This window comes from Salmo salar, chromosome 17, assembly GCF_965601325.2.
Source record: "Salmo salar chromosome 17, fSalSal1, whole genome shotgun sequence".
Lineage (NCBI taxonomy): Eukaryota > Metazoa > Chordata > Actinopteri > Salmoniformes > Salmonidae > Salmo > Salmo salar.
In genome coordinates, this window is record NC_138307.1 from 26,427,501 (window position 1) to 26,454,000 (window position 26,500).

At 49.3% G+C, this 26,500-nt stretch overlaps 1 protein-coding gene across 9 annotated transcripts in view; it reads left to right on the forward strand.

Moving 5' to 3' along the window:
- The window catches only part of LOC106592409 (dystrophin), a 429,474-nt gene that overhangs the window by 376,276 nt on the left and 26,698 nt on the right, over positions 1-26,500 (forward strand). For all 9 annotated transcript variants that reach the window (XM_082963707.1, XM_082963700.1, XM_082963702.1 and 6 more), the window contains 8 exons: positions 13,577-13,638; positions 14,038-14,112; positions 15,703-15,904; positions 17,612-17,697; positions 18,818-18,975; positions 20,619-20,785; positions 22,545-22,656; positions 23,172-23,308. In XM_082963707.1, coding sequence (XP_082819833.1) covers positions 13,577-13,638; positions 14,038-14,112; positions 15,703-15,904; positions 17,612-17,697; positions 18,818-18,975; positions 20,619-20,785; positions 22,545-22,656; positions 23,172-23,308 — 999 coding nt within the window. The remainder of the gene's footprint in view (positions 1-13,576; positions 13,639-14,037; positions 14,113-15,702; positions 15,905-17,611; positions 17,698-18,817; positions 18,976-20,618; positions 20,786-22,544; positions 22,657-23,171; positions 23,309-26,500) is intronic.

Consider the following 26,500-nt stretch of genomic DNA (forward strand, 5'->3'; position numbering starts at 1 on the left):
TATTGAGATTCCATGTGAGTCATTCAAACATTTCTTCAAACTTGTGACAGTCTCTTCACACATATTAAGGCCTGTGTGTGTGTGTGTGTGTGTGTGTGTGTGTGTGTGCGTGCGTGCGTGCGTGCGTGTGGATAGTACATCCATTTATCCCACTGATATAACATCATTCTTACCTGAACACATTTTGAGGGTGTGGTCTCTCACCTGTCTGTGGACATGGGTGTGGTCTCTCACCTGTCTGTGGACATGGGTGTGGTCTCTCACCTGTCTGTGGACATGGGTGTGGTCTCCCACCTGTCTGTGGACATGGGTGTGGTCTCTCACATGGGTGTGGTCTCCAGCTGGTGGAGCTGACTGATAGGATGATGGTTTTTATTTGACACACTCTTCCCGCAGCCATGCTAGTAGTTACCTCTCAGTCTCCTTCATACTGCATTATTACCAGGTAAATGCTGCTTCACCCCACAGTGACACAGTTCAAGTGTGGTTGCACCTGCAAGTACCCAAAACAAAAAGCCTTTGAAAGGTTACATCTGTGGTTCCCAACCTGTTTCAGTTACTGTTCCACCAACTGAATTCTGCTCTGCCTGGAGTACCCCTCATGTGCATTTTACCAGGAGGCCTATGGCCTCATGAGTCTTCTCAAGTAGCCCGTGTGGAAAGGCCAAGAGTCCTAGTACCCCTGGTTGGAAACCACTTGGTTACATGATGATCTTGACACAATCCAAAAAGCAATGGTCTAAGCCACTGCATCTCAGTGCTAGAGGCGTCACTACAGACACCCTGGTTCGAATCCAAGCTGTATCACAACCGGCCATGATTGGGAGTCCCATAGGGCGGCGCTCAATTGGGCCAGCATCGTCCGGGTTTGGCCGGGGTAGTCCGTCATTGTAAATAATAATTTGTTCTTAACTGACTTGCCTAGTTAAATAAAGGTTAAATAAATCAAAAATATATGTCACATGATCTTGGATTGAGCTAAAACAAGCTATGGATAGTTGACAAGAGTTTCACCTCAGCAGTAGCAGCAGCAGATCCAATATGTCCGCTTCAGTACAATATTTACATGATGACATACAGAAGAAGACCTACTTTATTACAGCGGGCAGACAGGATATCTACTGGATTACAGCAGACAGGAGACCTACTGGATTACAGCAGACAGGAGACCTACTGGATTACAGCGGACAGACAGGAGATCTACTGGATTACAGCAGACAGACAGGAGACCTACTGGATTACAGCAGATAGACAGGAGACCTACTGGATTACAGCAGATAGACAGGAGACCTACTGGATTACAGCAGATAGACAGGAGACCTACTGGATTACAGCGGGCAGACACGAGACCTACTGGATTACAGCAGACAGGAGACCTACTGGATTACAGCAGACAGGAGACCTACTGGATTACAGCAGACAGGCGACCTACTCGATTACAGCGGGCAGACAGGAGATCTACTGTATTACAGCGGGCAGACAGGGGACCTACTGTATTACAGCGGGCAGACAGGATACCTACTGTATTACAGCGGGCGGACAGGAGACCTACTGTATTACAGTGGGCGGACAGGAGACCTACTGTATTACAGCGGGCGGACAGGAGACCTACTGTATTACAGCGGGCGGACAGGAGACCTACTGGATTACAGCAGGCGGACAGGAGACCTACTGGATTACAGCGGGCGGACAGGAGACCTACTGGATTACAGCGGGCAGACAGGAGACCTACTGGATTACAGTGGGCGGACAGGAGACCTACTGGATTACAGCGGGCAGACAGGAGACCTACTGGATTACAGTGGGCAGACAGGCGACCTACTGGATTACAGTGGGCAGACAGGAGACCTACTGGATTACAGCGGGCAGACAGGAGACCTACTGGATTACAGTGGGCAGACAGGAGACCTACTGGATTACAGCGGGCAGACAGGAGACCTACTGGATTACAGTGGGCAGACAGGAGACCTACTGGATTACAGCGGGCAGACAGGAGACCTACTGGATTACAGCGGGCGGACAGGAGACCTACTGGATTACAGCGGGCGGACAGGAGACCTACTGGATTACAGCGGGCGGACAGGAGACCTACTGGATTACAGCGGGCGGACAGGAGACCTACTGGATTACAGCGGGCGGACAGGAGACCTACTGGATTACAGCGGGCGGACAGGAGACCTACTGGATTACAGCGGGCGGACAGGAGACCTACTGGATTACAGTGGGCGGACAGGAGACCTACTGGATTACAGCGGCGGACAGGAGACCTACTGGATTACAGTGGGCAGACAGGAGACCTACTGGATTACAGCGGGCAGACAGGAGACCTACTGGATTACAGTGGGCAGACAGGAGACCTACTGGATTACAGCGGGCTGACAGGAGACCTACTGGATTACAGTGGGCAGACAGTCATGCAGGTCTTTCTAGTAAAAGAAGTTGACATCTCAATGAGACACAGATTCCTGGTCACAGAAAGGACACAGCATGAATAATGAATCTCTCTCTCGCTCTAGCTCTAGCGTGCTGACACACACACACACACACACACACACACACACACACACACACACACACACACACACACACACACACACACACACACACACACACACACACACACACACACACGAACACACACACACACACACACACACGCTCTAGTCTCACAGTAGCTACAGTTTGCATGGCAGGTTTATTAGGATCATTACACTGCTGTTATTTTAGAGTTAGATTAGACATACCAGCTGGTTAACTGTTATTTTAGAGTTAGACTAGACATACCAGCTGGTTAACTGTTATTTTAGAGTTAGATTAGACATACCAGCTGGTTAACTGTTATTTTAGAGTTAGATTAGACATACCAGCTGGTTAACTGTTATTTTAGAGTTAGACTAGACATACCAGCTGGTTAACTGTTATTTTGGAGTTAGACTAGACATACCAGCTGGTTAACTGTTATTTTAGAGTTAGACTAGACATACCAGCTGGTTAACTGTTATTTTGGAGTTAGACTAGACATACCAGCTGGTTAACTGTTATTTTAGAGTTAGACTAGACATACCAGCTGGTTAACTGTTATTTTAGAGTTAGACTAGACATACCAGCTGGTTAACTGTTATTTTGGAGTTAGACTAGACATACCAGCTGGTTAACTGTTATTTTAGAGTTAGACTAGACATACCAGCTGGTTAACTGTTATTTTAGAGTTAGACTAGACATACCAGCTGGTTAACTGTTATTTTAGAGTTAGACTAGACATACCAGCTGGTTAACTGTTATTTTGGAGTTAGACTAGACATACCAGCTGGTTAACTGTTATTTTAGAGTTAGACTAGACATACCAGCTGGTTAACTGTTATTTTGGAGTTAGACTAGACATACCAGCTGGTTAACTGTTATTTTAGAGTTAGACTAGACATACCAGCTGGTTAACTGTTATTTTAGAGTTAGACTAGACATACCAGCTGGTTAACTGTTATTTTAGAGTTAGACTAGACATACCAGCTGGTTAACTGTTATTTTAGAGTTAGACTAGACATACCAGCTGGTTAACTGTTATTTTGGAGTTAGACTAGACATACCAGCTGGTTAACTGTTATTTTGGAGTTAGACTAGACATACCAGCTGGTTAACTGTTATTTTAGAGTTAGACTAGACATACCAGCTGGTTAACTGTTATTTTAGAGTTAGACTAGACATACCAGCTGGTTAACTGTTATTTTGGAGTTAGACTAGACATACCAGCTGGTTAACTGTTATTTTACAGTTAGACTAGACATACCAGCTGGTTAACTGTTATTTTAGAGTTAGACTAGACATACCAGCTGGTTAACTGTTATTTTAGAGTTAGACTAGACATACCAGCTGGTTAACTGCCTTGGAGAGATTCCTACAGTATCATCATGTGTTCTCACATCTGTCTTGGTTTAAGGTGGTCCTCAAATCATGGTTGGGGTCAAAGGAGCCACTTAAGCAATAAGGCACCTCTGGGGTTTGTGGTATATGGACAATATACCACAGCTAAGGGCTGTTCTTAGACACAACGCGGAGTGCCTGGACACTGCCCTTACCAGTGGTATATTGGCCATATACCACAAACCCCAGAGGTGCCTTATTGCTATTATAAACTGGTTACCAACGTAATTAGAGCAGTAAAAATAAATGTTTTGTCATACCCGTGGTATACGGTCTGATATACCACGGCTGTCAGTCAATCAGCATTCAGGGCTGGAACCAGCCAGGTTATAATTTAGAACATAGCCTATAGGCTACACTAGTCCAGAGTATTAGTAGAGTAGTAGTGCAACGTGAATACTCCTACTACAGTATAGTCACTATGGAAACCATTCAGTCCTTCACTCTGGCCTCTACTGAATGTCTTTTAATAACAATGACACGAATAAACATAGAATTGATAGAATGTTTAAAAATAGAAATGGTGAGAGGATCAGTCTCTTCCTGGAAATGCCTGATGGGATTACTCTCCACTTCATAGTGATGTAAAGTACTGGTGTGTTTCATATTTATATACAGGATGTACATGTATGCCTAGTGTAGACTACATGGCCTGCCTTGTGGAAGACGTCTTTTCACCTCTATGTGACAACCTGGTTACAAGGGGAAAACATTGGCTAGTATCATTTTATAGAAGGACTGGCTATGACATCATGCATACACTGAGACACACCTTCAAATCAGGGATGGTATTCTGTTACTTAGCCTAAATGCTGGTGAGATAACACCATTATATAGCCAGGGTGTGCCAGCAGAAGATTTTGCTACATGAACAACCAGGTTAATCAACATACTATGGAAGGGGCCTCCCGAGTGGCGCAGCGGTCTAAGGCTCTGCATCGCAGTGCTAGAGGCGTCACTACAGATCCGGGTTCGATCCCGGGCTGTGTCGCAGCCGGCCGCGACCAAGAGGCGGCGCACATTTGGCCCAGCGTTGTCCGGGTTAGAGGAGGGTTTGGCCTGCCGGGATGTCCCTGTACCATCGTGCGCTAGCGACTTCTGTGGTGGGCCGGGCATGTGCACGCTGACCCGGTTGCCAGTTGGACGGTGTTTCCTCCGTCACATTGGTAGCCACCCTTTGCCTTGATGGCAGCTTTGCACACTCTTGGCATTCTCTCAACCAGCTTCATGAGGTAGCCACCTGGAATGAATTTCAATTAACAGGTGGGATTTGTGGAATTTCTTTACTTTTTAATGTATTTGAGCCAATCAGTTGTGTTGTTACAAGGTAGGGGTGGTATACAGAATTTTGGTAAAAGACCAAGTACATTTTATGGCAAGAACAGCTCAAGTAAGCAAAGAGAAATGACAGTCCATCATTACTTTAAGACATGAAGAACTTTGAAAGTTTCTTCCAGTGCAGTCGCAAAAACCGAGTGATGGCGAGTGCTGCATCAGATGACCTGGCCTCCACAACCACCCGACCTCAAACCAATTGAGATGGTTTATGATGAGTTGGACTGCAGAGTGAAGAAAAAGCAACCAACAAGTGCTCTGCATATGTGGGAACTCCTTCAAAGCTGTTAGAAAATCATTCCTCATGAAGCTGGTTGAGAGAATGCCAAGAGTGTGCAAAGCTGTCATCGAGGCAAAGGGTGGCTACTTAGAAGAATCTCAGATATATAATATATTTTGATTTGTTTAACATGCATCCCAAATGACACCCTATTCCCTCTTGGTCAAAAGGAGTGCACAATAAAGGGTCATTTGGGACGTAACATTGTGTCATTTTTGTCATTGGGAACGTAACATTGACTTGACTTCTTGTCTAAACCTTCTGACGCATCACGTCTCCACACACTTCCTCATACACTCCCATACCCACTCCTGCTCTATTTTGGTCACACACATTTATTCAATCTACTTTGAGCTGGCAGCAGTGGTGAGGAGTAGGTGTGATGATGGGAGATATAGGAGAAGGAGAAAGAGGAATGGAGAGGAGGAGGTAAGGTGGAGAAGGAGGTGGAAGAGAGGAGAAGAGGAAGGGAGGGGGAAGAGAGTAGAGGAGGAGGAGGGAGAGGTGGAGGAGGAAGAGAGGAAAGGAGGAAGAGAGGAGATGTGGAGGAGAGGAGATAGGTAGTACTGTAACTAGTAGCTAACACTTTGGCTAGACTAAGTGATTTGACACAGTCACTGTAAAAGCAGGTGGAATTATATAACAGCTAGCTAGTTTAACTGCCGCCATCCACACACACACACACACACACACACACACACACACACACACACACACACTCTCCAGTGGAGCCAGCAGCGGCTGTGCTCTTTGCCAAGGTGAGAGGGTCATGCTGAGAGTTTTAGTCTGAATGGTGTTTGGAATGCAGGAACCATCACTCACTGTCTTTACTGTCTTCCCTGGTTATTTTACCCTGCTACACCCCACAGGACCCATCGCTGTCTTTACTGTCTTTCCTGGTTCCTTTACGCTGCTACACCCCACAGGACCAATCACTGTCTTCCCTGGTTCCTTTACCCTGCTACACCACACAGGACCCTTTACTGTCTTCCCTGGTTCCTTTACCCTGCTACACCCCACAGGACCCTTTACTGTCTTCCCTGGTTCCTTTACCCTGCTACACCCCACAGGACCCTTTACTGTCTTCCCTGGTTCCTTTACCCTGCTTCACCCCACAGGACCCTTTACTGTCTTCCCTGGTTCCTTTACCCTGCTACACCCCATAGGACACTTTACTGTCTTCCCTGGTCCCTTTACCCTGCTTCACCCCACAGGACCAATCGCTGTCTTTACTGTCTTCCCTGGTTCCTTTACCCTGCTTCACCCCACAGGACCAATCGCTGTCTTCCCTGGTTCCTTTACCCTGCTACACCCCACAGGACCCTTTACTGTCTTCCCTGGTTCCTTTACCCTGCTACACCCCACAGGACCAATCGCTGTCTTCCCTGGTTCCTTTACCCTGCTACACCCCACAGGACCCTTTACTGTCTTCCCTGGTTCCTTTACCCTGCTACACCCCACAGGACCCTTTACTGTCTTCCCTGGTTCCTTTACCCTGCTACACCCCATAGGACACTTTACTGTCTTCCCTGGTTCCTTTACCCTGCTACACCCCACAGGACCCTTTACTGTCTTCCCTGGTTCCTTTACCCTGCTACACCCCATAGGACCCTTTACTGTCTTCCCTGGTTCCTTTACCCTGCTACACCCCATAGGACCCTTTACTGTCTTCCCTGGTTCCTTTACCCTGCTACACCCCATAGGACCCTTTACTGTCTTCCCTGGTTCCTTTACCCTGCTACACCCCATAGGACACTTTACTGTCTTTCCTGGTCCCTTTACCCTGCTACACCCCACAGGACCCTTTACTGTCTTCCCTGGTTCCTTTACCCTGCTACACCCCACAGGACCCTTTACTGTCTTCCCTGGTTCCTTTACCCTGATACACCCCATAGGACCCTTTACTGTCTTCCCTGGTTCCTTTACCCTGCTACACCCCATAGGACACTTTACTGTCTTCCCTGGTTCCTTTACCCTGCTACACCCCACAGGACCAATCGCTGTCTTCCCTGGTTCCTTTACCCTGCTACACCCCATAGGACACTTTACTGTCTTCCCTGGTTCCTTTACCCTGCTACACCCCATAGGACCCTTTACTGTCTTCCCTGGTCCCTTTACCCTGCTACACCCCACAGGACCCTTTACTGTCTTCCCTGGTTCCTTTACCCTGCTACACCCCATAGGACACTTTACTGTCTTTCCTGGTCCCTTTATCCTGCTACACCCCATAGGACACTTTACTGTCTTCCCTGGTTCCTTTACCCTGCTACACCCCACAGGACACTTTACTGTCTTCCCTGGTTCCTTTACCCTGCTACACCCCACAGGACCCTTTACTGTCTTCCCTGGTTCCTTTACCCTGCTACACCCCATAGGACCCTTTACTGTCTTCCCTGGTTCCTTTACCCTGCTACACCCCATAGGACCCTTTACTGTCTTCCCTGGTTCCTTTACCCTGCTACACCCCACAGGACCCATCACTGTCTTCCCTGGTTCCTTTACCCTGCTACACCCCACAGGACCCTTTACTGTCTTCCCTGGTTCCTTTACCCTGCTACACCCCATAGGACACTTTACTGTCTTCCCTGGTTCCTTTACCCTGCTACACCCCATAGGACCCTTTACTGTCTTCCCTGGTTCCTTTACCCTGCTACACCCCATAGGACACTTTACTGTCTTTACTGTCTTCCCTGGTTCCTTTACCCTGCTACACCCCATAGGACACTTTACTGTCTTTACTGTCTTCCCTGGTTCCTTTACCCTGCTTCACCCCATAGGACACTTTACTGTCTTTACTGTCTTCCCTGGTTCCTTTACCCTGCTACACCCCACAGGACCCTTTACTGTCTTCCCTGGTTCCTTTACCCTGCTACACCCCATAGGACACTTTACTGTCTTCCCTGGTTCCTTTACCCTGCTACACCCCACAGGACCCTTTACTGTCTTCCCTGGTCCCTTTACCCTGCTTCACCCCATAGGACACTTTACTGTCTTTACTGTCTTCCCTGGTTCCTTTACCCTGCTACACCCCATAGGACCCTTTACTGTCTTCCCTGGTTCCTTTACCCTGCTACACCCCATAGGACACTTTACTGTCTTTACTGTCTTCCCTGGTTCCTTTACCCTGCTACACCCCATAGGACACTTTACTGTCTTTACTGTCTTCCCTGGTTCCTTTACCCTGCTTCACCCCATAGGACACTTTACTGTCTTTACTGTCTTCCCTGGTTCCTTTACCCTGCTACACCCCACAGGACCCTTTACTGTCTTCCCTGGTTCCTTTACCCTGCTACACCCCATAGGACACTTTACTGTCTTCCCTGGTTCCTTTACCCTGCTACACCCCACAGGACCCATCACTGTCTTCCCTGGTTCCTTTACCCTGCTACACCCCACAGGACCCTTTACTGTCTTCCCTGGTCCCTTTACCCTGCTACACCCCATAGGACACTTTACTGTCTTCCCTGGTTCCTTTACCCTGCTACACCCCATAGGACACTTTACTGTCTTCCCTGGTTCCTTTACCCTGCTACACCCCATAGGACACTTTACTGTCTTTACTGTCTTCCCTGGTCCCTTTACCCTGCTTCACCCCACAGGACCCTTTACTGTCTTCCCTGGTCCCTTTACCCTGCTTCACCCCACAGGACCCATCACTGTCTTCCCTGGTCCCTTTACCCTGCTTCACCCCACAGGACCCTTTACTGTCTTCCCTGGTTCCTTTACCCTGCTACACCCCATAGGACCCTTTACTGTCTTCCCTGGTTCCTTTACCCTGCTACACCCCATAGGACACTTTACTGTCTTCCCTGGTCCCTTTACCCTGCTACACCCCATAGGACACTTTACTGTCTTCCCTGGTTCCTTTACCCTGCTACACCCCACAGGACACTTTACTGTCTTTACTGTCTTCCCTGGTTCCTTTACCCTGCTTCACCCCACAGGACCAATCGCTGTCTTCCCTGGTTCCTTTACCCTGCTACACCCCACAGGACCCTTTACTGTCTTCCCTGGTCCCTTTACCCTGCTTCACCCCACAGGACACTTTACTGTCTTTACTGTCTTCCCTGGTTCCTTTACCCTGCTACACCCCACAGGACCCTTTACTGTCTTCCCTGGTCCCTTTACCCTGCTACACCCCATAGGACACTTTACTGTCTTTACTGTCTTCCCTGGTTCCTTTACCCTGCTTCACCCCACAGGACCAATCGCTGTCTTCCCTGGTTCCTTTACCCTGCTTCACCCCACAGGACCAATCGCTGTCTTCCCTGGTCCCTTTACCCTGCTTCACCCCACAGGACCCTTTACTGTCTTCCCTGGTTCCTTTACCCTGCTACACCCCACAGGACCCATCGCTGTCTTCCCTGGTTCCTTTACCCTGCTTCACCCCACAGGACCAATCGCTGTCTTCCCTGGTTCCTTTACCCTGCTTCACCCCACAGGACCAATCGCTGTCTTCCCTGGTCCCTTTACCCTGCTTCACCCCACAGGACCAATCGCTGTCTTCCCTGGTTCCTTTACCCTGCTACACCCCACAGGACCCTTTACTGTCTTCCCTGGTCCCTTTACCCTGCTTCACCCCACAGGACCCTTTACTGTCTTCCCTGGTTCCTTTACCCTGCTTCACCCCACAGGACCAATCGCTGTCTTCCCTGGTTCCTTTACCCTGCTTCACCCCATAGGACCCTTTACTGTCTTCCCTGGTCCCTTTACCCTGCTACACCCCACAGGACCCTTTACTGTCTTCCCTGGTTCCTTTACCCTGCTACACCCCATAGGACCCTTTACTGTCTTCCCTGGTTCCTTTACCCTGCTACACCCCATAGGACACTTTACTGTCTTCCCTGGTCCCTTTACCCTGCTACACCCCATAGGACACTTTACTGTCTTTACTGTCTTCCCTGGTTATTTTACCCTGCTACACCCCACAGGACCCATCGCTGTCTTTACTGTCTTTCCTGGTTCCTTTACCCTGCTACACCCCACAGGACCAATCACTGTCTTCCCTGGTTCCTTTACCCTGCTTCACCCCACAGGACCCTTTACTGTCTTCCCTGGTCCCTTTACCCTGCTACACCCCATAGGACCCTTTACTGTCTTCCCTGGTCCCTTTACCCTGCTACACCCCATAGGACCCTTTACTGTCTTCCCTGGTTCCTTTACCCTGCTACACCCCACAGGACCAATCACTGTCTTCCCTGGTTCCTTTACCCTGCTTCACCCCACAGGACCCTTTACTGTCTTCCCTGGTCCCTTTACCCTGCTACACCCCATAGGACACTTTACTGTCTTTACTGTCTTCCCTGGTTCCTTTACCCTGCTACACCCCACAGGACCCTTTACTGTCTTCCCTGGTTCCTTTACCCTGCTACACCCCATAGGACCCTTTACTGTCTTCCCTGGTCCCTTTACCCTGCTACACCCCACAGGACCTTTTACTGTCTTCCCTGGTTCCTTTACCCTGCTACACCCCATAGGACCCTTTACTGTCTTCCCTGGTCCCTTTACCCTGCTACACCCCATAGGACCCTTTACTGTCTTCCCTGGTCCCTTTACCCTGCTTCACCCCATAGGACCCTTTACTGTCTTCCCTGGTTCCTTTACCCTGCTACACCCCACAGGACCCATCACTGTCTTCCCTGGTTCCTTTACCCTGCTACACCCCATAGGACCCTTTACTGTCTTCCCTGGTTCCTTTACCCTGCTACACCCCATAGGACCCTTTACTGTCTTCCCTGGTTCCTTTACCCTGCTACACCCCACAGGACCCTTTACTGTCTTCCCTGGTTCCTTTACCCTGCTTCACCCCACAGGACCCTTTACTGTCTTCCCTGGTCCCTTTACCCTGCTTCACCCCACAGGACCCATCACTGTCTTCCCTGGTTCCTTTACCCTGCTACACCCCATAGGACCCTTTACTGTCTTCCCTGGTCCCTTTACCCTGCTACACCCCACAGGACCCTTTACTGTCTTCCCTGGTTCCTTTACCCTGCTTCACCCCACAGGACCCTTTACTGTCTTCCCTGGTCCCTTTACCCTGCTTCACCCCATAGGACCCTTTACTGTCTTCCCTGGTTCCTTTACCCTGCTTCACCCCACAGGACCCATCACTGTCTTCCCTGGTTCCTTTACCCTGCTTCACCCCACAGGACCCATCACTGTCTTCCCTGGTTCCTTTACCCTGCTACACCCCACAGGACCCATCACTGTCTTCCCTGGTTCCTTTACCCTGCTTCACCCCACAGGACCCTTTACTGTCTTCCCTGGTCCCTTTACCCTGCTTCACCCCACAGGACCCATCACTGTCTTCCCTGGTTCCTTTACCCTGCTACACCCCATAGGACCCTTTACTGTCTTCCCTGGTCCCTTTACCCTGCTACACCCCACAGGACCCTTTACTGTCTTCCCTGGTTCCTTTACCCTGCTTCACCCCACAGGACCCTTTACTGTCTTCCCTGGTCCCTTTACCCTGCTTCACCCCATAGGACCCTTTACTGTCTTCCCTGGTTCCTTTACCCTGCTTCACCCCACAGGACCCATCACTGTCTTCCCTGGTTCCTTTACCCTGCTTCACCCCACAGGACCCATCACTGTCTTCCCTGGTTCCTTTACCCTGCTACACCCCACAGGACCCATCACTGTCTTCCCTGGTTCCTTTACCCTGCTTCACCCCACAGGACCCTTTACTGTCTTCCCTGGTCCCTTTACCCTGCTTCACCCCACAGGACCCATCACTGTCTTCCCTGGTTCCTTTACCCTGCTACACCCCATAGGACCCTTTACTGTCTTCCCTGGTCCCTTTACCCTGCTACACCCCACAGGACCCTTTACTGTCTTCCCTGGTTCCTTTACCCTGCTTCACCCCACAGGACCCTTTACTGTCTTCCCTGGTCCCTTTACCCTGCTTCACCCCATAGGACCCTTTACTGTCTTCCCTGGTTCCTTTACCCTGCTTCACCCCACAGGACCCATCACTGTCTTCCCTGGTTCCTTTACCCTGCTTCACCCCACAGGACCCATCACTGTCTTCCCTGGTTCCTTTACCCTGCTACACCCCACAGGACCCATCACTGTCTTCCCTGGTTCCTTTACCCTGCTTCACCCCACAGGACCCTTTACTGTCTTCCCTGGTCCCTTTACCCTGCTTCACCCCATAGGACCCTTTACTGTCTTCCCTGGTTCCTTTACCCTGCTTCACCCCACAGGACCCATCACTGTCTTCCCTGGTTCCTTTACCCTGCTTCACCCCACAGGACCCTTTACTGTCTTCCCTGGTTCCTTTACCCTGCTTCACCCCACAGGACCCTTTACTGTCTTCCCTGGTTCCTTTACCCTGCTTCACCCCACAGGACCCTTTACTGTCTTCCCTGGTCCCTTTACCCTGCTTCACCCCACAGGACCCTTTACTGTCTTCCCTGGTCCCTTTACCCTGCTTCACCCCATAGGACCTTTTACTGTCTTTACTGTCTTCCCTGGTTCCTTTACCCTGCTTCACCCCATAGGACCTTTTACTGTCTTTACTGTCTTCCCTAGTTCCTTCACCCCACAGACACACACACACAATCAGTGTGTACACGGCGTCACGTGATATAACCCCTTTGTGTACTCTCTGCAGTCAACATGTCTCTTGCGCTGTGTGTGTGTGTATATTCAGGTATGTGGACAGATAGGACTCTACCTGTGCAGAGCACATGCCCCTTTGCCCTTCCAATCTCCAAAGTGTCCTTTTGGGTGGTGGTAGAAATTCACACACTCATATTTGTTGTTGTTGTTCTGAACCCACTGCCTGCAAGTCGTCGTGTTAACTGTAGCATATGGTAGGATTATTAAAGTGAATAAGACTGAAGCCTTTGAGGCTAAGGGTTCTTTATTTGTGTCATTTAATTTGCCTTTAAGATGTGTCCATCTATTGCTTCTATGGAACTAAATAATCAATGTCATAATTGCTTAATGAGCTGTTGCAGAAAACTTTTTTGGACCCTAAAAGTTCTGTGCATGGCCCTGATTGTATTGACCTCTGTATTCTCCTGACCTCTCCTCCAGCCACCAGACACAGACAACATGCTGGGACCATCCCAAGATGGCCGACCTCTACCAGTCTCTGGGTAAGAGGTCCACATACAGTGGACCAACAGACAAATTGAACCTTTGTCAAGTAGGAACTATTTCAGATGCACTTGATTAGGTTTGCCCTGTATAGGGTTGCAAAATTCAGTGAACTTTCAATAAATTCCCTGTTTTCCCAGACATCCCGGTTGGATTTCCTGCTTATTCCCTTCTGATTCCTGGAATCCTCCAACTAGGATTTGGGGAAAACCAGAGAATTTATTGAAAGTTTCTGAAATTTTGCAACCCTAGCTCTATACAATTGTATTTTACTGTACCAAAAGTGTGAGCGAGCTACATCAAGTCAAGTAGCAGGCCTATGGCTGATTATGGATGGAGATAGCCATGTTTTACAGTGTATTTAGTTTTAGTGACTGTCTCTCCATGTGTCTCTGCAGCCGACCTGAACAACGTGCGTTTCTCAGCCTACCGGACAGCCATGAAGCTGAGGCGCCTGCAGAAAGCTCTCTGTCGTAAGTCCAGCCCCCTCACCGAGTCACCGCCCAAAACTATCTCATCTCCTCCATCAGCCCTCCAGCCCCCTCACCGAGTCACCACCCAAAACTATCTCATCTCCTCCATCAGCCCTCCAGCCCCCTCACAGAGTCACCGCCCAAAACTATCTCATCTCCTCCATCAGCCCTCAGAGTTACTGTCCTACAGTACCTCCTCTACTCCATCACCCCTCAGAGTTACTGTCCTACAGTACCTCCTCTACTCCATCACCCCTCACAGAGTCACTGTCCTACAGTACCTCCTCTACTCCATCACCCCTCAGAGTTACTGTCCTACAGTACCTCCTCTACTCCATCACCCCTCACAGAGTCACTGTCCTACAGTACCTCTCTACTCCATCACCCCTCAGAGTTACTGTCCTACAGTACCTCCTCTACTCCATCACCCCTCACAGAGTCACTGTCCTACAGTACCTCTCTACTCCATCACCCCTCACAGAGTTACTGTCCTACAGTACCTGCTCTACTCCATCACCCTCTCGTCCGTTGTCCTCCCCTCACACTCTACATCACTCACTCATTCATCATCCCTCAGTCTCTCACCCACTCTTTCATTTCCGCCAAGCACTATTACACATCAGTTACTCTGTTGCACATCAGTTACTCTGTTACACATCAGTTACTCTGTTACACATCAGTTACACATCAGTTACTCTGTTACACATCAGTTACTCTGTTATACATCAGTTACTCTGTTGCACATCAGTTACTCTGTTACACATCAGTTACTCTGTTACACATCAGTTACTCTGTTGAACATCAGTTACTCTGTTACACATCAGTTACTCTGTTATACATCAGTTACTCTGTTACACATCAGTTACACATCAGTTACACATCCGTTACTCTGTTGCACATCAGTTACTATGTCACACATCAGTTACTCTGTTGCACATCAGTTACTCTGTTACACATCAGTTACTCTGTTACACATCAGTTACTCTGTTGCACATCAGATACTCTGTACACATCAGTTACTCTGTTACACATCAGTTACTCTGTTACACATCAGTTACTCTGTTGCACATCAGTTACTCTGTTGCACATCAGATACACATCAGTTACTCTGTTACACATCAGTTACTCAGTAACTCCCTCCCTCCCTCATCTCGTCTCCTCCTCTCTTCCACTCCCCTCCCTCGCTCATCTCCTCCACTCCTCCTCTCTCCCTCCCTCATCTCCTCCACTCCTCTCCCCCCTCCCACATCTCCTCCACTCCTCTCTCCCGTCCCTCATCTCCTCCCCTCCTCTCTCATCTCCTCCTCTCCTCTCTCCCCTCCCTCATCTCCTCCCCTCCTCTCTCCCCTCCCTCATCTCCTCCCCTCCTCCATCTCCTCCTCTCCTCTCTGCCCTCCCTCATCTCCTCCTCTCCTCTCTCCCCTCCCTCATCTCCTCCTCTCCTCTCTTCCCTCCCTCATCTCCTCCCTTCCTCTCTCCCCTCCCTCATCTCCTCCCCTCCTCTCTCCCCTCCCTCATCTCCTCCACTCCTCTCTCCCCTCCCTCATCTCCTCCACTCCTCTCCTCTCTCCTCCCTCCTCTCCTCTCCAGTGGACCTCCTGGGTATGCCCGCAGCGTGTGAGGTCTTTGAGCAGCATGGCCTGAAGCAGAATGAGCAGCTGATGGACATCATGCAGGTGATGACGTGTCTGACCAGCCTCTATGAGAAACTGGACCAGCAGCATGGGAACCTGGTCAACGTCCCGCTGTGTGTCGACATGTGTCTCAACTGGCTGCTCAATGTTTACGACACGTACGTATAGTGCACAACACTCACGACACGTCCCTAACGACGAGTCCCTAACGACATGTACGTATAGTGCACAACACTCACGACACGTCCCTAACGACGAGTCCCTAACGACATGTACGTATAGTGCACAACACTCACGACACGTCCCTAACGACGAGTCCCTAACGACGAGTCCCTAACGACATGTACGTATAGTGCACAACACTCACGACACGTCCCTAACGACGAGTCCCTAACGACGAGTCCCTAACGACATGTACGTATAGTGCACAACACTCACGACACGTCCCTAACGACGAGTCCCTAATGACATGTACGTATAGTGCACAACACTCACGACACGTCCCTAACGACGAGTCCCTAACGACGAGTCCCTAACGACACGTACGTATAGTACACAACACTCACGACACGTCCCTAACGACGCGTCCCTAACGACGAGTCCCTAACGACGCGTCCCTAACGACGAGTCCCTAACAACATGTACGTATAGTACACAACACTCACGACACGTCCCTAACGACGCGTCCCTAACGACACGTCCCTAACGACGAGTCCCTAACGACATGTACGTATAGTGCACCCCACTCACGACACGTCCCTAACGACGAGTCCCTAACGACATGTACGTATAGTGCACAACACTCACGACACGTCCCTAACGACGAGTCCCTAACGACGAGTCCCTAACGACATGTACGTATAGTGCACAACACTCACGACACGTCCCTAACGACGAGTCCCTAACGACATGTACGTATAGTGCACAACACTCACGACACGTCCCTAACGACGAGTCCCTAACGACATGTACGTATAGTGCACAACACTCACGACACGTCCCTAACGACGAGTCCCTAACGACGAGACCCTAACGACGAGTCCCTAACGACATGTACGTATAGTGCACAACACTCACGACACGTCCCTAACGACGAGTCCCTAATGACATGTACGTATAGTGCACAACACTCACGACACGTCCCTAACGACGAGTCCCTAACGACGAGTCCCTAACGACACGTACGTATAGTACACAACACTCACGACGCGTCCCTAACGACGCGTCCCTAACGACGAGTCCCTAACGACGCGTCCCTAACGACGAGTCCCTAACAACATGTACGTATAGTACACAACACTCACGACACGTCCCTAACGACGCGTCCCTAACGACGAGTCCCTAACGACGCGTCCCTAACGACATGTACGTATAGTACACAACACTCACGACACGTCCCTAACGACGCGTCCCTAACGACGCGTCCCTAACGACATGTACGTATAGTGCACAACACTCACGACACGTCCCTAACGACACGTCCCTAACGACGAGTCCCTAACGACGCGTCCCTAACGACGATTCCCTAACAACATGTACGTATAGTACACAACACTCACGACACGTCCCTAACGACGCGTCCCTAACGACGCGTCCCTAACGACATGTACGTATAGTGCACAACACTCACGACACGTCCCTAACGACGAGTCCCTAACGACATGTACGTATAGTGCACAACACTCACGACACGTCCCTATCGACTCGTCCCTAACGACACGTCCCTAACGACACTCACTGATTGATGAGTATCTGATTGATTGATATGATCGATTGATATGATTGACTAATATGATTGACTGATATGATTGATTAATATGATTGATTGACATCTGATTTATTGTTATGATTGATTGGTTTCACAGAGGAAGAAGTGGAAAAATCAGAACTCTGTCTTTCAAAACCGGCATCATCTCACTCTGCAAAGCACACCTGGAAGACAAATACAGATGTAAGTAGTGACTGATCTTTATATTACCTCACCTGGAAGACAAATACAGATGGAAGTAGTGACTGATCTTTATATTACCTCACCTGGAAGACAAATACAGATGGAAGTAGTGACTGATCTTTATATTACCTCATCTGGAGGACAAATACAGATGGAAGTAGTGACTGATCTTTATATTACCTCACCTGGAAGACAAATACAGATGGAAGTAGTGACTGATCTTTATATTACCTCACCTGGAGGACAAATACAGATGGAAGTAGTGACTGATCTTTATATTACCTCACCTGGAGGACAAATACAGATGTAAGTAGTGACTGATCTTTATATTACCTCACCTGGAGGACAAATACAGATGGAAGTAGTGACTGATCTTTATATTACCTCACCTGGAAGACAAATACAGATGGAAGTAGTGACTGATCTTTATATTACCTCACCTGGAGGACAAATACAGATGGAAGTAGTGACTGATCTTTATATTACCTCACCTGGAGGACAAATACAGATGGAAGTAGTGACTGATCTTTATATTAGCAGCAAACTTGGCACCACATAGTGTAAAAACCCATGGCCAGATTGTTGATTTGATTGTAGATTTTCATGCATCAAGTTGGCATAAGACCTCTCCAAACAGCTGTGTGTTGTTGGTATAACTAGTATATAGAGACAGTGTCCATGTGGTCTAGTCTGTTAGTATGTTAGTATAACTAGTATATAGAGACAGTGTCCATGTGGTCTAGTCTGTTAGTATGTTAGTATAACTAGTATATAGAGACAGTGTCCATGTGGTCTAGTCTGTTAGTATGTTAGTATAACTAGTATATAGAGACAGTGTCCATGTGGTCTAGTCTGTTAGTATGTTAGTATAACTAGTATATAGAGACAGTGTCCATGTGGTCTAGTCTGTTAGTATGTTAGTATAACTAGTATATAGAGACAGTGTCCATGTGGTCTAGTCTGTTAGTATGTTAGTATAACTAGTATATAGAGACAGTGTCCATGTGGTCTAGTCTGTTTGTATGTTGGTATGTATCTCTTGACTTGGGTATTTACCTCTCTCCATTGCTCGCTGCATCCCTCCCCCTCCCTCCCTCTCTCTCTCCCCCACCTCTATCAGTCCTGTTCCGCCAGGTAGCCAGTGCTACAGGGTTCTGTGACCAGCGGAGGCTGGGTCTTCTCCTCCATGATTCCATCCAGATCCCCCGTCAGCTGGGAGAGGTGGCCTCCTTCGGGGGCTCCAACATTGAGCCCAGCGTCCGCAGCTGCTTCCAGTTTGTATGTGAAGCTAGTAGCTGTGGTCCTAGCTATACACACACACACACACACACACACACACACACACACACACACACACACACACACACACACACACACACACCCACACACCACACAGCACGGACGCACATACACACATGCTCTCACGCACGCACACACATGCTTACACACACACAAACAATGTACATATAACATACAGGCGTATAAACTACCTCACATTCCACACTACTGTGCTAAGCACATTCTGCAGATCACATGCATTTAATGGAAAACCATACCATGCACTGTGGGAAAATGTCTGACAAAGTGTCTCTTTAGGTAGAGATAGAGTCATTTGTATTTAATCAGTAGGTCTATACATTGCACTCTGAAAATACCATACAAAAAAAGATTAGAATAAAAAAATTGAAAAAAGGACATCAGACAGGACTGCTGTGAAGATCTGAGTTGGAATCATCTTTCTAGATTATCCACAGCAGCCATTTTAGCCAAAGTACATCTGTTAGCCTGCTAGCTAGGTTAGCCAAAGAACATATGTTAGCCTGCTAGCTATGTTAGCCAAAGATCATATGTTAGCCTGCTAGCTAGGTTAGCCAAAGAACATATGTTAGCCTGCTAGCTATGTTAGCCAAAGATCATATGTTAGCCTGCTAGCTATGTTAGCCAAAGTACATATTTTAGCCTGCTAGCTAGGTTAGCCAAAGAACATATGTTAGCCTGCTAGCTATGTTAGCCAAAGAACACATGTTAGCCTGCTAGCTATGTTAGCCAAAGTACATACGTTAGCCTGCTAGCTAGGTTAGCCAAAGTACATATGTTAGCCTGATATCTATAGCCTAATGAAACACCATACTGAATGTGTTAGCCAAAGTATATATGTTAGCCTGGTGGCTATGTTAGCCAACGTACACCTGTTAGCCTGGTAGCTATAGTGAATCACCATACTGAATGTGTTAGCCACAGTACATCTGTTAGCCTACAAGCTATAGTGAATCACTATACTGAATGTGTTAGCCAAAGTACATCTGTTACCCTGCTGTCTAGGTTAGCCAAAGTACATATGTTAGCCTGATATCTATGTTAGCCAAAATACATATGTTAGCCTGCTAGCTATAGTGAATAACCATACTGAATGTGTTAGCCAAAGTACATCACTTAGCCTGCTAGCTATTGTGAATAACCATACTGAATGCGTTAGCCACAGTAAATCTATTACCCTATGGTGATCTGTAATCTATGGTCCATCTGTCAGCCAGTGGAAATAACTTCTCTACAGTCATCACTGCATCTGTTTCCAGCAGTAAATATGGCCATGGGAAAATATGTAGAGTGGAATGGAAAACCCCTGCTTTACAATCCAGGAGAAAACAGTAGCCTGAGAGTTTGTAGTTCTGTATTATTTTAAACTGGTAAAACAGCTTGTTTGTCCTAGAGTAATATAACACTTTATACATATCTTATACATATTTAGACTGTAAATACCACTGGTTTGTCCTATTAGTCAAACCTTCCCTCTTGCTGACCGTAGCTCTTCCAAAATTGGTTGTATGTGTGTTAAACTATTTCTAATAGGCCAATAACAAGCCAGAGCTGGAGGCTGCTATGTTCCTGATTGGTTATGTATTCTACTTCCTGTCTAACAGGCCAATAACAAGCCAGAGCTGGAAGCTGCTATGTTCCTGGACTGGATGCGTCTGGAGCCTCAGTCGATGGTGTGGCTGCCTGTCTTACACCGTGTGGCGGCTGCTGAGACAGCCAAACATCAGGCCAAGTGTAACATCTGCAAGGAGTGTCCTATCATCGGCTTCAGGTAGACAGACAGACAGACAGACAGACAGACAGACAGACAGACAGACAGACAGACAGACAGACAGACAGACAGACAGACAGACAGACAGACAGACAGACAGACAGACAGACAGACAGACAGACAGGCTCTCCCTTTCTTTCTCTCTTGTTTCTTCTCAGTAGCCTTCTCTATCTCCAAGGCAAGTCTCAAATCACACCCTATTCCCCATAGGTAGTGCACTACTTTTGACCATTGTCTATATTGGGCGGCCACAATTGGGCTCTGGTCATAAGTAGTGCACTGTTTAGGGTGTCATTGAGCTGTAGCCTCAGATTTTTCAAGCCCCTTTATTCAATCCCAAAGTTGATCCCAGGAACACAACTCCCTGACATCAACCTCAACCTTGAAGTTCACCTGACCTCTGTCCTCCCCCAGTGTCCCCTCTCTCTGTTTAACCTCTGTCCTCCCCCAGTGTCCCCTCTCTCTGTTTAACCTCTGTCCTCCCCCAGTGTCCCCTCTCTCTGTTTAACCTCTGTCCTCCCCCAGTGTCCCCTCTCTCTGTTTAACCTCTGTCTTCCCCCAGTGTCCCCTCTCTCTGTTTAACCTCTGTCCTCCCCCAGTGTCCCCTCTCTCTGTTTAACCTCTGTCCTCCCCCAGTGTCCCCTCTCTCTGTTTAACCTCTGTCCTCCCCCAGTGTCCCCTCTCTCTGTTTAACCTCTGTCCTCCCCCAGTGTCCCCTCTCTCTGTTTAACCTCTGTCCTCCCCCAGTGTCCCCTCTCTCTGTTTAACCTCTGTCCTCCCCCAGTGTCCCCTCGCTCTGTGTAACCTCTGTCCTCCCCCAGTGTCCCCTCTCTCTGTGTAACCTCTGTCCTCCCCCAGTGTCCCCTCTCTCTGTGTAACCTCTGTCCTCCTCCAGTGTCCCCTCTCTCTGTGTAACCTCTGTCCTTCCCCAGTGTCCCCTCTCTCTGTTTAACCTCTGTCCTCCCCCAGTGTCCCCTCTCTCTGTTTAACCTCTGTCCTCCCCCAATGTCCCCTCTCTCTGTTTAACCTCTGTCTTCCCCCAGTGTCCCCTCTCTCTGTTTAACCTCTGTCCTCCCCCAGTGTCCCCTCTCTCTGTTTAACCTCTGTCCTTCCCCAGTGTCCCCTCTCTCTGTTTAACCTCTGTCCTCCCCCAGTGTCCCCTCTCTCTGTTTAACCTCTGTCTTCCCCCAGTGTCCCCTCTCTCTGTTTAACCTCTGTCCTCCCCCAGTGTCCCCTCTCTCTGTTTAACCTCTGTCTTCCCCCAGTGTCCCCTCTCTCTGTTTAACCTCTGTCTTCCCCCAGTGTCCCCTCTCTCTGTTTAACCTCTGTCCTCCCCCAGTGTCCCCTCTCTCTGTTTAACCCTGTCTATCTCTCTGTGTAACCTCTGTCCCTGTCTATCTCTCTGTGTAACCTCTGTCCCTGTGTATCTCTCTGTGTAACCTCTGTCCCTGTCTACCTCTCTGTGTAACCTCTGTCCCTGTCTACCTTTCTGTGTAACCTCTGTCCCTGTCTACCTCTCTGTGTAACCTCTGTCCCTGTGTATCTCTCTGTGTAACCTCTGTCCCTGTCTATCTCTCTGTGTAACCTCTGTCCCTGTGTATCTCTCTGTGTAACCTCTGTCCCTGTGTATCTCTCTGTGTAACCTCTGTCCCTGTGTATCTCTCTGTGTAACCTCTGTCCCTGTCTACCTTTCTGTGTAACCTCTGTCCCTGTCTACCTCTCTGTGTAACCTCTGTCCCTGTCTGCCTCTCTTCATCAGGTACCGGAGCTTAAAGCATTTTAACTATGATATCTGTCAAAGCTGCTTCTTCTCTGGCCGTGTAGCTAAGGGACACAAGATGCAATACCCCATGGTGGAGTACTGTACACCGGTATGTATACACTGTGTGTGTGTGTGTGTGTGTGTGTGTGTGTGTGTGTGTGTGTGTGTGTGTGTGTGTGTGTGTGTGTGTGTGTGTGTGTGGTGGTGTATTTATAACAGAGGGTAAATAAATCCCTGTGTTTGCTGGGCCATGAACCTGTAACGAGGAAGTCAGTGTGTGTGTGTGTGTGTGTGTGTGTGTGTGATTATGTATGGGTGTCTGTGTGTGTGTATGTGTGTTTGGGCGTGTCACTGTGTGTGTTGTGGATCTGTAGACCAGGGCTGTGAACAAGGGGTCTTTGTTCTGTGTCTGTGTGTATGTGTGTGTTTATGTATGGGTGTCTGTGTGTGTGTCTGTGTGTGTGTTTATGTGTGTGTGTGTTTATGTGTGTCTATGTGTGTGTGATTATGTATGGGTGTCTGTGTGTGTGTGTGTGTGTATGTGTGTTTGGGCGTGTCACTGTGTGTGTTGTGGATCTGTAGACCAGGGCTGTGAACAAGGGGTCTGTGTTCTGTGTGTTTCAGACTACGTCAGGGGAGGATGTGAGGGACTTTGCCAAGGTACTGAAAAACAAATTCAGGACCAAACGATACTTCGCTAAGCACCCTCGTATGGGCTACCTCCCTGTACAGACCATCCTGGAGGGAGACAACATGGAGACGTGAGTCACACACACACAGGGACAGGACAGGGGCTGGTTTAGGTCTAACATCTGGCCTAAGGGACAGGACAGGGGCTGGTTTAGGTCTAACATCTGGCCTAAGGGACAGGACAGGGGATGGTTTAGGTCTAACATCTGGCCTAAGGGACAGGACAGGGGCTGGTTTAGGTCTAACATCTGGCCTAAGGGACAGGACAGGGGCTGGTTTAGGTCTAACATCTGGCCTAAGGGACAGGACAGGGGATGGTTTAGGTCTAACATCTGGCCTAAGGGACAGGACAGGGCTGGTTTAGGTCTAACATCTGGCCTAAGGGACAGGACAGGGGCTGGTTTAGGTCTAACATCTGGCCTAAGGGACAGGACAGGGGCTGGTTTAGGTCTAACATCTGGCCTAAGGGACAGGACAGGGGCTGGTTTAGGTCTAACATCTGGCCTAAGGGACAGGACAGGGGATGGTTTAGGTCTAACATCTGGCCTAAGGGACAGGACAGGGCTGGTTTAGGTCTAACATCTGGCCTAAGGGACAGGACAGGGGCTGGTTTAGGTCTAACATCTGGCCTAAGGGACAGGACAGGGGATGGTTTAGGTCTAACATCTGGCCTAAGGGACAGGACAGGGGCTGGTTTAGGTCTAACATCTGGCCTAAGGGACAGGACAGGGGCTTGTTTAGGTCTAACATCTGGCCTAAGGGACAGGACAGGGGCTGGTTTAGGTCTAACATCTGGCCTAAGGGACAGGACAGGGGCTGGTTTAGGTCTACCATCTGGCCTAAGGGACAGGACAGGGGCTGGTTTAGGTCTAACATCTGGCCTAAGGGACAGGACAGGGGCTGGTTTAGGTCTAACATCTGGCCTAAGGGACAGGACAGGGGCTGGTTTAGGTCTACATCTGGCCTAAGGGACAGGACAGGGGCTGGTTTAGGTCTAACATCTGGCCTAAGGGACAGGACAGGGGCTGGTTTAGGTCTAACATCTGGCCTAAGGGACAGGACAGGGGCTGGTTTAGGTCTAACATCTGGCCTAAGGGACAGGACAGGGGCTGGTTTAGGTCTAACATCTGGCCTAAGGGACAGGACAGGGGCTGGTTTAGGTCTAACATCTGGCCTAAGGGACAGGACAGGGGATGGTTTAGGTCTAACATCTGGCCTAAGGGACAGGACAGGGCTGGTTTAGGTCTAACATCTGGCCTAAGGGACAGGACAGGGGCTGGTTTAGGTCTAACATCTGGCCTAAGGGACAGGACAGGGGCTGGTTTAGGTCTAACATCTGGCCTAAGGGACAGGACAGGGGCTGGTTTAGGTCTAACATCTGGCCTAAGGGACAGGACAGGGGATGGTTTAGGTCTATATCTGGCCTAAGGGACAGGACAGGGGCTGGTTTAGGTCTAACATCTGGCCTAAGGGACAGGACAGGGGATGGTTTAGGTCTAACATCTGGCCTAAGGGACAGGACAGGGGCTGGTTTAGGTCTACATCTGGCCTAAGGGACAGGACAGGGGCTGGTTTAGGTCTAACATCTGGCCTAAGGGACAGGACAGGGGCTGGTTTAGGTCTAACATCTGGCCTAAGGGACAGGACAGGGGCTGGTTTAGGTCTAACATCTGGCCTAAGGGACAGGACAGGGGCTGGTTTAGGTCTAACATCTGGCCTAAGGGACAGGACAGGGGCTGGTTTAGGTCTAACATCTGGCCTAAGGGACAGGACAGGGGCTGGTTTAGGTCTAACATCTGGCCTAAGGGACAGGACAGGGTCTGGTTTAGGTCTAACATCTGGCCTAAGGGACAGGACAGGGCTGGTTTAGGTCTAACATCTGGCCTAAGGGACAGGACAGGGGCTGGTTTAGGTCTAACATCTGGCCTAAGGGACAGGACAGGGCTGGTTTAGGTCTAACATCTGGCCTAAGGGACAGGACAGGGGCTGGTTTAGGTCTAACATCTGGCCTAAGGGACAGGACAGGGGCTGGTTTAGGTCTATATCTGGCCTAAGGGACAGGACAGGGGCTGGTTTAGGTCTAACATCTGGCCTAAGGGACAGGACAGGGGCTGGTTTAGGTCTAACATCTGGCCTAAGGGACAGGACAGGGGCTGGTTTAGGTCTAACATCTGGCCTAAGGGACAGGACAGGGGCTGGTTTAGGTCTAACATCTGGCCTAAGGGACAGGACAGGGGCTGGTTTAGGTCTAACATCTGGCCTAAGGGACAGGACAGGGGCTGGTTTAGGTCTAACATCTGGCCTAAGGGACAGGACAGGGGCTGGTTTAGGTCTAACATCTGGCCTAAGGGACAGGACAGGGGCTGGTTTAGGTCTAACATCTGGCCTAAGGGACAGGACAGGGGCTGGTTTAGGTCTAACATCTGGCCTAAGGGACAGGACAGGGGCTGGTTTAGGTCTAACATCTGGCCTAAGGGACAGGACAGGGGCTGGTTTAGGTCTAACATCTGGCCTAAGGGACAGGACAGGGGCTGGTTTAGGTCTAACATCTGGCCTAAGGGACAGGACAGGGGATGGTTTAGGTCTAACATCTGGCCTAAGGGACAGGACAGGGGCTGGTTTAGGTCTAACATCTGGCCTAAGGGACAGGACAGGGGCTGGTTTAGGTCTAACATCTGGCCTAAGGGACAGGACAGGGGCTGGTTTAGGTCTAACATCTGGCCTAAGGGACAGGACAGGGGCTGGTTTAGGTCTAACATCTGGCCTAAGGGACAGGACAGGGGCTGGTTTAGGTCTAACATCTGGCCTAAGGGACAGGACAGGGGCTGGTTTAGGTCTAACATCTGGCCTAAGGGACAGGACAGGGGCTGGTTTAGGTCTAACATCTGGCCTAAGGGACAGGACAGGGGCTGGTTTAGGTCTAACATCTGGCCTAAGGGACAGGACAGGGGCTGGTTTAGGTCTAACATCTGGCCTAAGGGACAGGACAGGGGCTGGTTTAGGTCTAACATCTGGCCTAAGGGACAGGACAGGGGCTGGTTTAGGTCTAACATCTGGCCTAAGGGACAGGACAGGGGCTGGTTTAGGTCTAACATCTGGCCTAAGGGACAGGACAGGGGCTGGTTTAGGTCTAACATCTGGCCTAAGGGACAGGACAGGGGCTGGTTTAGGTCTAACATCTGGCCTAAGGGACAGGACAGGGGCTGGTTTAGGTCTAACATCTGGCCTAAGGGACAGGACAGGGGCTGGTTTAGGTCTAACAT